At 44.9% G+C, this 12,213-nt stretch overlaps 1 protein-coding gene across 7 annotated transcripts in view; it reads right to left on the bottom strand.

Annotated features, from left to right (window-relative positions):
* Positions 1-12,213, bottom strand: part of KALRN (kalirin RhoGEF kinase) — a 502,548-nt gene that overhangs the window by 6,829 nt on the left and 483,506 nt on the right. For all 7 annotated transcript variants that reach the window (XM_050340466.1, XM_050340467.1, XM_050340463.1 and 4 more), the window contains 8 exons: positions 10,831-10,858; positions 10,218-10,389; positions 7,964-8,085; positions 6,325-6,456; positions 4,425-4,589; positions 3,479-3,557; positions 2,160-2,360; positions 1,084-1,222 (listed from right to left, as the gene is read on the bottom strand). In XM_050340466.1, coding sequence (XP_050196423.1) covers positions 1,084-1,222; positions 2,160-2,360; positions 3,479-3,557; positions 4,425-4,589; positions 6,325-6,456; positions 7,964-8,085; positions 10,218-10,389; positions 10,831-10,858 — 1,038 coding nt within the window. The remainder of the gene's footprint in view (positions 1-1,083; positions 1,223-2,159; positions 2,361-3,478; positions 3,558-4,424; positions 4,590-6,324; positions 6,457-7,963; positions 8,086-10,217; positions 10,390-10,830; positions 10,859-12,213) is intronic.

Below are 12,213 nucleotides of genomic sequence, written 5' to 3'. Positions count from 1 at the left end.
TGTGTCTAATTCTCATAAAAGGTACTGTACGAATGGAATTTTTTTTGTAGCAGTAGTAGACAGCAGAAAAATGAAAGTATCACTTCATCTGACATGCCTGGGGGTTAGAGAGATGAGAAAAGATCTCCTTGAAGCTGGACTGTCACTATTTAGGAAAGTAAAATTCATCTCTCATTCTCCATTTTTAATTGGCATTTAGGTATGCAAAAAGTTATAGATTATCCGATATCCTTGCAACCAGAATCAATGTTGCAGATCACAAAACTCAAACCACTTGATCACAACTTCAACTGCTAATTCTCTGTCATCCAGTATAACTGGGATGTTGGGGAGGACAGCAGTACAATGCTGAATCCAGGACAGCCCAGTGCCTCCTGCCATGTGCACTAACAAAAGGAGGTATGAGCTGTACCAATCCAACTGTGACGTTAGAATATGCCTGAATATCTTCTCCACAGTGCACAGAACCTACATTTCTTCTTTGTTCTTTCTCTGAACCTCTCCCTGGTTGTATTTCCCACATAGTTCCCCTCTCAGGCTCTGCAGCACAATGCAGTGTGCTGCTTCCCTTTGCCCCTGCCAGCACTCCCCACCTCCTGCTTGCTCTCATCCCCTTGCTTTGGGCTCCCCAGGGCACAGGTGGAGATGTGAGGGAGACACATGCTCCTTCTGGGCTGCCCTGAGCTGCCTGGGCACAAGCCAGCTCTTCTCAGGGAGCCTGGTGGCTAATTGGCACAGGTGTGAGTCCAAACCATACCCCATAGATTTAACTTATAATTCCCCTTCAGTCAGATGCTAATGACATCTCACTCTTGCCTCAGACATCCTCCTGCTTCGTTAAATCCAGAAAACCCTTAAGAACAAACCAGTGAGTCAATGAAACAGGTGTGTCTCATCTGAAGGCAAAGACCTGGCACTGCAGGTCAGTAAATCCTTCCTCTGATCAACAGGTCTGAAAGGCAGTGCTTGTCCGTTTAGTGATCATCTCCTGGGGGTACAGACTGCACCTCCTCCCTGTCTGCACAGCTGGGAACTCACTGTTCCAGGGCATGGAATAATAGCATCATTCTGTTTTGTTCTTACCTTTATGTCTAGGTGAGCCACTCTGCAATTGTGAAGGTACTGCAAGGCTTCCATTGTGTCCCTTATATAGAACGCCACTTTCTCCTCCATAAGTTCATCATGGTTCATCAGATAATCTAAGAGACGGCCGTCATCCATCCTACAAACAAATCAAACCCTGCACGTGAAAGATCACATGGTATCTCTAGGAACAGTTAATATTTGAAAACAAAGTTGCAGTGGAAACTTCATGAACTAAAAATGGAGGAAACTACAATGCAAGATCTGATGAGTATTTAATGACCCCTCGAGATACCACAGTCCATGGTAGAATGATTAATCCTCAGTTGTTATCTCTGGTCCTTAACAAATTTAGCAACAGTCTTAAAGTAAACTCGTTTGCTTAAGGATGAATTCAATAGACAGAGGCAATCCCTTTGGAAACAGAGCTTCTTAATTATTTGGATTCATCTATTTATTTATAGAGCTGGTTGCATAATGCAGAAAAAAAATCACTGACATTTTCAGCTGGTAATACATTCTGTGGGAAAACTAACCCAATAAAAGTTTTCCACTTACTTTCATTTATCTGTACACACAAATAATCAAATAGGCCAAATATACTTTGTTGAATATACTGTAACAAAGAAGCATTTTGGATTGTGGTTATTATTTCTCCTTACAGAGGCAAGCATGGTTGCTACACAGGCTTTTTCACCAAGAAGTATTAGAATAATGTAGGCTTTATTCTAGCTGAAACACATTTATATAAAAATATATATTTCTTTTAAAAGTAGACAAAACTACCCAAGTAAATCTAATGTTATTCAATGGGATAAACTAACTGTGGACACAATTATCCAAGCTTCACCAGAGCAGAAAGCCGTTTTATTTGTCCCTCTGAATCTTACTTACTGTAAAGAAAAGGCAGTGGAAACTCTGCTGAAAAAGGCTATTTTCATTTGACATAACAATAAGTAAAAAGCAGATGACAAAATCTTTGCCCTGTTGAACTCAGGGTGGGTGAATTTTATCCTTGGCTTTAATAGGGCTGTGATTCCTACCCAGACACTTGAATTGCAGCTCTGTGTACTTACAGTTCCAAAACTAAGATGTAAGAAGTTGGAGACTCGTAGGTATCGTGGATAGTGATGTACTGAGGATGCTGTAAGTGCTGTAACAAAGCTGCTTCGTGTGCTGCCTGCTCTTTCTTTTTCATTTTTTTACTAATGAATTTTACAGCAACATCTTTCCGTGTGGCTTTGTGAACACATTTCTTTACTATGGAGAATCGACCCCTGAAATGGTAAAGAAAACAGAATAATGTGGGGGCCTCATGAATAAATCACGCCTAGTTTGCAGTGCAATAACAGAGTGATTTTCTAAGTGTTATTTCATTCATCGCATTAATATTTCACAAGGAATCAGATTTAACAAGTTGTTTATAACCTTTTCCAACAAAGGCTCTCCGTCTCTTACCCTGGGTGTAGAGATTCTTTGGGGATTAGCAAACACTGAGAGCAAATGGTGTCACTTTGCTTTGTGCAGCCATGCTGATGTCCTCTAACAACCTCCCCCGGGTTCAATTTGCTGTCACTTTTACAGATTCTGTATCTTTTTTTTTTTAGCTGTGGGTCTCCCCTCTCCAGTTGCTTTATTAAAGGGACCAAACTTTCTCAGACAAATAAAAGAAAAGCCTTGTTAAATAATTGCTAACCTATCAGTTTGTCTCACTTTTTCAGACACACAGTAAGAAACCGAGAAAAAAGCCGTCAGGAAGGCATTTAGGAAACTCGTACAGACTAGTGCCTAGTACCATTCCTGAAAGTAAAATACCCAGTGCTGAACTTGGGCTTTTACTCTATTCTATACAAAACCAGGATGTCTCCTGTTCTTTCAGCCCAAGGATTACTGGTCTCTGACCACTGAGCTGAAGAACTAACTGCATTAACCTGAATTGTTTGCATGCCCCTTATCTGTTGTCTGCACAGAGCACCAAGGGATGACAACATATGCAGCTCCTATTAAGGCTCCTGTTCATCTGACCCTCCTAATCAGCAAAGCTTTGGCATGTGATTTAAGTCAGTCACGTGCTCAAGTGTTTTGGCAAACTCAGTCTTTGAGGTTAAGCTTATCCAGAACCAATAAATTGTCATGACTTCAAAACCTGACATCAAATCAGAGATGACAGGAGATTTGGATGCGCTAGTTTGCCAAGTTGCAATCTTCAAATCAGAACTGATCTTGAAAACCAAAATTTAGTCAGTATGTTAATCAGTATCTAATGTGTAATGCTCTTTGAAAGGAGCAGCAATTTCCAGGCTAACTACAAAAGAAACCTAAACTCTCCTCCAAGGAAAAGCTTCGAGCCATTGTTTGAATGTTTTATTGCAGTGATAAGCAGGGTTAATATTACCTCCCAATCTCATGCAGCTCTGCATAAGCAAGGTCAAAGTTTTCCTTCCATGAAATAGTGGCACCATCGGCAGCAGAGTCTTTGAGAGAATAAAGAACATTCAAGAAAGTATAAAGACAGTTTCCTGAGGATTATAAACAGCATATTTTAAAATTATGTGAGACTATATTACTTAAAATAGGAAACATTGCCACTAAGAGTCCACTTTCATACTGCTCAGGCACAGCTCCAGTGTGAGCTAAATGCCAAAGCTTGCCAAAGGAAGGTATGGATAAGGTGGACTCAAATCTGTCCTCGCAAGTTTGGGCTGAGAAGGGCCACCCAGACAGTGTAAGGGCATGTGTGTGTGTAACTGGGAGGTTACCCTGCTGTGTGAGCTCTTGTTCCATCCAGCACAGGCTATCCAAGCCAGTCACAGACCTGGTTACACACTGGAGCTGCTAAAACATGGGGAAATGTGGGCTCTGCTCACAGCACTGTTCTGAGTGAGCTGTACCCCAAATTCCTGCAGCACTGTGCACTCCTATTCCAGCTGCACTGCTCAAGGGAGTATGTTCTGCAAGTGGAATTGCAGCCTCCAGCTGGGCTGCCCAGCAGAAGCCTCTGGTGCAGCCGGCATTGATGGAAAGGCAGGGGAACACCAGCCAGGACACAGAGCCTGTTGTGTAGAGATGAAGACACGAAATAGTCTTGGGATAGAAAGCAGGGACCTGCTAGGAAACTGAAACAGCTTTTATGGCAGAGGGAGACTGTGAGCCTGGATGTAGGTGAAGACATGACAATCCTATCTGGTGGCAGGAGCTGGCTATGAGCATATCCCAGGCTTTTTCTTGTATTCCTACCAGGTCCAGGATCCATGTTTTTATTGGGAGCCATCAAAGCACACCATACAAATGGCACAGGTGGTCTCCTGTGCACTCAGCCCCTCCTTGGCGTGCCCACTCACCGTACTCCGGGAGCCTCACAAATTCAGACGGGTCGCTGGGCAAGCTGATCCCCCAGGGATTGCTGGCACTCACTCGAAACTGATACTGGCAGCCTGGGGCCAGGTCCTCAATGACGAGGTATGTGTCCAAAGTTGAGGCTACTGACTGCTGCCAGACCTGTGAGCCTGCATTTAACACAGGGAGAGAAGGAGAGCTGAAGGAAACAGTCTCACTGCGTGAATTCAGGGCAAAGACTTTCTTCGCCCAACACATGTAGTATGCTGGGAGGTTAAAATCTACAGGGTTTTTAGGAGGCAATGTTGCAGCAGACTGTTACACCAGAAGTGGATTCACAGGAAGCTATTTTGTGTTGCAGCCATCTGGCTAAAGGATTGAAGAAGGAAATGCCCCTCAGCTGACCAATAGTGATGGAAAAAGCACAGCTCAGGGACAAGCTATCTCTCCAGCACTCTAGCTGGGGCTGTGTGCTACAAGTGATGTCTCAGGGCAGCGTGATGACACAGAAGTAGAGGGCTGATTTGATGGCAACTCTGCTATAAGAGAAACAGTAGCAGAAATATTGCACAAAAAGCCCTAAAACCGTGGTCAAAGGAGTCCCAGATGAAGCTGAGATAGGGTGCCAGTGCAATCGAAATGCTTTTGCAGATGAAGGTGTGGTGGCTACAGTGAAAGCTGCAGCTGCAGGAGGAGAACCAGCTTTCTGAGGCTTAGTACAGGTATCTTGCAGACAAGCAGAACTGCAGCAAAGAAATGTGTGGCTGTCATGTGTTTTTGCTCCTATCAGAAGCAAACCCAACCTTTGCCTAACGTGTGGTACCCAAAGGAGCAGTATGTCGCTCGTCTGTACAGGGTCACAGAACAGAAAAGGAACCCTGGGACACCAAGCCCTGTCACAGACTGATTTCTTTTAAGAATATATAAAATTTTATCTTTAGTAAGTTCAGGGCCTTTTACCTTTACATTATTTACCATGACCCATATAGTTTGTGTGCACTGTGGACAAATTCTTATTGCCAGGTCTCACAAGGTCAAGTTGGTTTTACAGGGAAGAGTCAGTTTAACCTGTGGAGTGGAAGGAATACTGAAAACTAGAAACACTGCTGGGATTTTTTTTTTTTTCTTTTTGTTTTGGGGGCTGTTGTTAATAGAGGAACTTTTATTCTTTCATAAAAATGCCAGTAACACTGATGGCACAGTGAGGGTCACAGGGAGAGTATTTGCTAAGAGAAGGCATTAATATGATGGAGTAATTAGGTTTGCACATTTACTACATTTTTGAAACATGAAGGGTTTAAACCAGAATCCATATACCTAAGACAAAATTTACTGCTCAGGGATCCTCACACCTTTGCAGGAAGGATGCAAAAGGAATGTGAATAAATTTAAATGCCCTTCTTAAGATCCTGTGTATATTGGGAAAACAGTGTATTTGATATCTACTTAATTCTTCAGGGGAAAAGGATGGTTGGATTTAAGAACAAATGGATTTCAGAGCTGAGCTTAAAAAATATCAAGGGATCTCCAACTCTATCCAGATCAAAAAAATAAGAAGGCTGTTTTGTTTTTGCATTCCTGCGAAGCACCCACCAGAAAGGATGGATGTCTTTCTACCTAGTGGTAGAATGCAAATGATAAAAGGATGCTTTAGTGATGGATATGTTTTAGCTTAGCACACTTTACTTGTCATAAGTGACTGGAGAAAACAGAAAGGTCTGTAACATATGAGAGATTGGACTGGATGATAGAAAGGCTTCTTTTGGCCTAAGACTTTGGGGTCTGTAAGCTACAACTACTGGCACACCAGTGGTGGTAAAAATGCTTTTGGGACCTTTTGTGCCATAAAGGAGACTTACTTTGTTCTCATTCTCTCAGCCAGAGGGCACAGCTCAAAACACTCACCTTCTTCTCTGTACTCCACAGTGTAGCCTGAAATGGTGCAATTGCCTGTACTGGATGGTGGGAGCCAGCGTAGGATCACAGAGGTGCAGCTTCTCTCCTGAGCAATAGGACGGTTTGGGGCAGCTGGGACACCTTGGGAAGAGAAAACAAGCACTAAGTCCAGCATTACATCAACAGGTGGTAGTGCTTTATTCTGAAGATCAGGTGTATCAGGTACGTCAGGTCACTATGGGGCAGCTGCACCTGGTAGAGGGAGCACTGTGGTTTACTCTGGGTTACTGGCCCAGCCAGAGGAAAGGCAGTGTCACAGTCCCAATCACCTACCACTGTGGGTATGGTACCTCCCTATTAGCAGCCAGGAGAGAAGCCTTGCTGCATCAACAGGGTCTCACAGTACTACAGCATGGGGGGAATTTCTTCATACTCACAGCTGGTGGTCAGCTCACTGCGAGGCCCAGAGAGCTCCCTGTGAGACCAGCCATGAGAATCACCCCTGGGATGCAGAGGATCTGTCTGAGCTCAGCTGCTGTAAAGGCAGAGCCTTTTTACCTGCCACTTTCTACTGCTGATTATTACTCCAGCTCAAGACCTGATGCAAAGTCTGTGGAACTGAGGAAAACAAATATTCCCATGGACTTCACTAAGCAGCAAGTGAGGTTTTGAGGGTGGGGAGTCCGCCGCCATTGAAGTGTCCAAAAATGACACAAGCACGGCATTCAGAGCTCTTCTGTGTGTACGAGGCTTTGTGTGCTTGGCAGCAGATTGACAAATGACCAGTAATTCTTCTGTGATTTGCTTAGGGGTTCCCCTCAGCACAGGAGTAGTTAGTGCAGTCACTAACTTGCTTGGATAAATTGGGGATATTATGTCTCTAGGGCATCTGGTGAGGCCAAACAAATGGACCTCTAAATGCTCATGACACTGCTGCATCTGTAAGTCTCCAGGTAGATATTCTTCTCTGGACCCTCCCCTTCAACACAGCAGGCACCTCTCATCTCTCATGCTATCAGATCCTGGAGCTGGAGGTTATGAGCATCATCTCATTATGTCGTATTTATTACAATTAGATGGGTCACTAATTACAGTGCTGAGAATTCAGGCTCGGAGACATGTCTCCAGGCTGGATCCCTGCAGAACAGTTCACCCAGGCCAATTCCTTACTTCACCTCCTCTATCCCCTAAAGAGAGGGGCAGGCGGAAAACTGGTGTCCCTGGATCCCAGGTCCCCCTGCTCCAGGCAGATTCTAAAGCCCAGAGCTTCCTGCAGTTAATTGGGGCGTCATCTCCCCAGGGACTCAGCAGCCCAAGGGAGCTGAGCTTCCCCTGACCGACCTCACCGAGCCCCTGAGAAGCAGTGCTGTGAGCAGGATGCAGGAGCTGAACCAGTGCCAATGCATTTTCATTTCCCAGACGTGATGTTTATGATCAGATGACTTAATCAAGCACAAAGAACATGCAAAGCCTTCAGCAATCAGTGGGAGTTGTGGCTGAGGAATGGTTGTGTGATTTTAACATCTCAATTCACCTGGCACAGCTCCACATCCAGCTGCCTCTGCACTGGCTGTTCCTGTGTGCTCCCAGCCCCCACCAAGGGATCCTGTACAGGAAAAATCCCACATGTTAAGGTCAGATGCTCTACCTTGGACTTTGATGGTTGCAGAGGTTGAGGCAGTTCCGTGCTCATTGGTTGCCACACAGGTGTAAATGCCGCTGTCCTGAGGCATCAGGTTGCAGATCTTCAAGGTGAGCTCCCCAGACTCACTGTGGGTGCAGGAAAGCCCCAATTATAAAGTGCCGCTTCACTTGCTAATGGTTTTTATACAGTTCCTGTCCTGCCTGATTTCAAACACACAAATCCCGTTAACTTATTTGAAGGAACATCCCCCCCCAGCAATTTGGTACCTGAGTACAGCTCCTCATATATCAGGATTAGGCTGTTAATGAAACCTTTGAGGAAATCTTTGGTCCAAATTGCCTGCCAGGCAAATCTGCTTGTCTGTTATGGCCTCAGAGGAGGTGATGAAGGATCACTTAAGCAGCAAGCAAAGTCCAGGAGTTGAACATTTCCTGTGCTTGTGCAGAGCTGGATGCTTAGACTCCATATATGTGGAATGATTTCCTATCTCAGGATCTTTCCTATCTCAGGAGATGCTGAGCTGCTGTGCCTCTGCAGTGAAGTCCAACACACACCAGACAAACTGGGCTTCCTGCAGATGCAGAAAGCAGTCACACAGCACAGGGTGCCTGACACTTCTGGGGAATTTCAGACCCCTGGAGCATGTGCCATTGATGTCATGTTGCTGCCAGGCCCCCATTTGGAAGGCTGGACATTTCGTAAGAGCTGGGGATAAAGAGAACAGCGCCAAGTTCTTGAGAGACACTCAGTCTTTGGGCCAATCTGAGAAAATAAACAGCTCTGCAGAGTCTAGTGAATTTATAGCAGTCTGTTCATAGTCACTTTGGTTTGCACATTTCAGTCTTCAATATGCAATGTGCGGGAGTTGGCCTGAATTAAAGGATTTTGCTTGTGTAACTGCTATAGCTGTACTGGAGACCCAGCTCAGAGCAAACAGTAAGTTCCCTTGATGGCAAAACTAGGCTAGTTCTTGAATGCTTAATCTGTCAGAAGCTGCAGAAGGGCATTGCTGGGATAACTGTCTGGACACTGCAGCTTTTACTGGTCTGACTGTACAGGTTTAAAACAGGAGAGGAATATCCTCTTTCCCCACAGTCCAGACACTCATGCCAGCAAGATCTGTAAGAGCCACTGCTCCGCTGGGCCCCTCCTTGGCAGGCAGTGTCTTCACTGGAAAATGTATATGAGTAACAAGACAATACAAGTGCTGATAGTGCACAGGGAGCCAACACACAGGCAGAGGACTGTGATGGAAACCAGAACCCTGCATGGAAAAATCCCCCCATCCCAACCCCAGCCAGAGCCTGAAGATAAGGCACTAGCGATCTACTAAGTAAAGGCTAAAGACAATTTTTTGATGCTCTGGGGCAGTCACATAAGCAAATGGTCTCTGAAGAAAGCTCCTGATCAGATTTAATTTTTTTTTATTGAACATGTAAAATCCCTTCTCTCTTAGTGTTCATTTTTCACTTTCATTGGCTTTGTACTTCTTGGATTCATTTCAGCCTGAGCCAGAAGCGCTGAAAAGTTCAAATGAAAGATTGCCTCCTGGAGATTTCCACTGCAGTTTGGCCCAAATTGCTTATATAAGCTGCAGATGAGCATCCAGCAGCAGGCTGTTACCTGACCTGAATTCAACTCCAGATCTTTCTGAATCTTCCCAATGCTTATTGTAAAGATAGTTTTCCTCCTCCCTCGCCAAGCCGGAAACATCATGACAAGCATCTTTCTGTCCAAGCACAGCCAGATGTAGCCTTCCCAGGAGCACATGTGGGGTTTTTTAGAAACAGCTAAGGAAATGCTCAGGAAAACTGCAGGAGTTGCTACCTCTGCCCATAAGATGAGAAAATGCCCAGTCATAGGGGTATTGCAAGGTGGTGGGGGCTTGCTCTGCTTGACTCCCAAAGGTGAGCATGGCATCAAAGTCAAGCAGAGAAGCCCTAGCAATGCAGAGGCGATATTAGCCAAGCTAACAGGCTCTAAGCATTCTGGCTTCTGGCTTGCAGCTGGCTCAGGAGGTCAACAAGAGCAAGCTCATGTCTGCCAGCAGCACACTCAGCTCAGGAAACAATAGGGCTACCTGAGCCCCAAAGCCTGACCCTTTTTAGCTGATGTGTGGTGCACCCATGTGCCCATACACCACGCCAGACTTGATTACCTGCATTTCTAGTGAGCCTTGTAGCTGGGCTGGTGCCATATTTGAGGGTAACACAACCATCGTGACCAGCTATGTTGGGATCTACAGGCAGGACCTTACCAGGATGACACTGTGTAACTGGCTGTGCTGTTTTCATTGTCAAGAATGTTTTGATCTGGTCCTTTCCAGGTTATAGTTGGTTTGGGTCGCCCACAGACTTTGCACTGCAGCATCACTGTGTCACCAAGCAGGCAAGTGATGTCCACTAATGGCACAAGAAACTCTGGAGCCACTGTAAGAAAAAAACAACAAGGGGACACACATATGACACCTTTTATCTGCAGGCGAGGATGTCTGGAGTCATACAAGTCTAGAGAATACATTGCAGGACCAACTTGGGATATGCATCCCAAACAGGTGGAGGTCCTGGGTTTATGTTACCAGAATCCTCCTTCACTAAAAGCCAGCAGTTGACAGCTCAGAAAGGAGGTAGTGGGAACTGTCCACCCCCCAGCCCTGTGCCCTGGCAAGGAGGATGAGACTTTGTAAGGGCAGGTTTGGAGGGTTCAGCCTCTCCCGTGGCCCTGGGCTGTCTGAGCTGAGCAGGCAGCAGGAAGCCCACCTTCCCTGGGATCTGAGCAGCAGAGAGCTGCCTTTGCTGCAAACGCAGGGTGCAGAGCATGCTGAGGCACCACAGTAAATCACAGCTGCGGCACAGCTGTCCTTAACTCACCTTCTTGAATGAAATTGGGGTTGATTATCTGCAAAATACAAAGAGATAAAAGCATTTATTTTCTGGACAGTGACAAAGAAACATCTGATTTCACAAGGTGGTGAACCTGACCAGTACTGCAGAAGCACAGACCAATGGCAACAAATACCTTCTACCAATCAGAAAGTGCAACAAACTTGAGTGACAACAGAACAGGCCCAGGCACAGCTGGGAAAGTAAAGGAAAGCTATGGCTTCTTGAACTCTGATAAAGCATCACAGGTAACAGGCACAGCACCAAGGCTGAGGAGTGTGGGTGTGCTTTCTCTTTGCCTGGGTGATAATGCTGAAGCCATTCTTCCCAGAGGTGGCTTGTGCTCCTCCCATGCCTGGCTCCAGACCTGTGTCACACAGCATCTGCAGTTACCACAAACCTGGGACATGTCATGAATACTCTGCCACATGAATACCTGCCACTAACCAGGTTTGGGGAAATGTCCTTTAAATTCTGCTCAGCTTCAGGGAAAAAAAAAGTAAAGCACTGAACCAGAAATACTCCATTTTGCCCACTGGCAAGGATCAGTCCTGCAACAACTCTTGGTTTATCACAGTGAATAAAAATTCACTCATTTCACTGGTCTGCTGGAAACTTTCCAACTTGAAACTATGTTTGGATAATGAGGAATTATTCTATCTAACTAGCTAATTGATCAAGTTATCAAAGGCTTGAAAAGCTATGCTCTCTCTATAGCCTCTATGTGCCAATGTAACCCTAGAAGCAAAGTAGGGAAAAGCAAAGACAATGCCACTAAGTTCTTATGCACAGAATCAACCCTACCTATACTACTATACTACTGTGGTATACAGTAGTATAGACGTTTTAGCCTTGTTAGAAGTTCTAATAATCTCATAAGGCCTTGTTATTCAAATTCAAGCTAATAATTTCATATCAAGCAGCAAAAAACCTCAATGTGGTTTATCTCACCTTAAATATCTTTGTTACTTTTTATTTCAGAGCTATTTTGGAAGATGCCAATGAAGCAGTGACCTAATTCATGGCCTAACAAAGCTGATGGGAAGTTTTTTGCTCAGAAACCAGGCCATGAAAAAGAAGCAAAAACTGTTCAAAATAAGGTAGATGCATCTTCAAGATTTATATTTACATTTTGGCTTTATAAATAGTTTTCCAAGGTGAATGGCTCAGGGTGCAGTTCAAGGAGGCACTTGGGCATATTCAGGTTCACTTTGGTTTCATGGCTCTTCTTTATAGCCCCAGGCAAAGCTCTGGTACCAGCACTGAGACCTCAGGGTCTGCTTTCCCCTGTCACCAGCACAAAGCCCAGATGAACCAGGCATAACATGAACTTGCCCCTCACAAATGTTCATTTTGTCCTCACAGAAACAT

This window comes from Myiozetetes cayanensis, unplaced genomic scaffold, assembly GCF_022539395.1.
Source record: "Myiozetetes cayanensis isolate MyiCay16 unplaced genomic scaffold, myiCay2020 scf9, whole genome shotgun sequence".
Taxonomy (NCBI): domain Eukaryota; kingdom Metazoa; phylum Chordata; class Aves; order Passeriformes; family Tyrannidae; genus Myiozetetes; species Myiozetetes cayanensis.
Note: the sequence above shows the minus strand (reverse complement) of the source record. Positions and strands in the feature narration are given on the sequence as shown.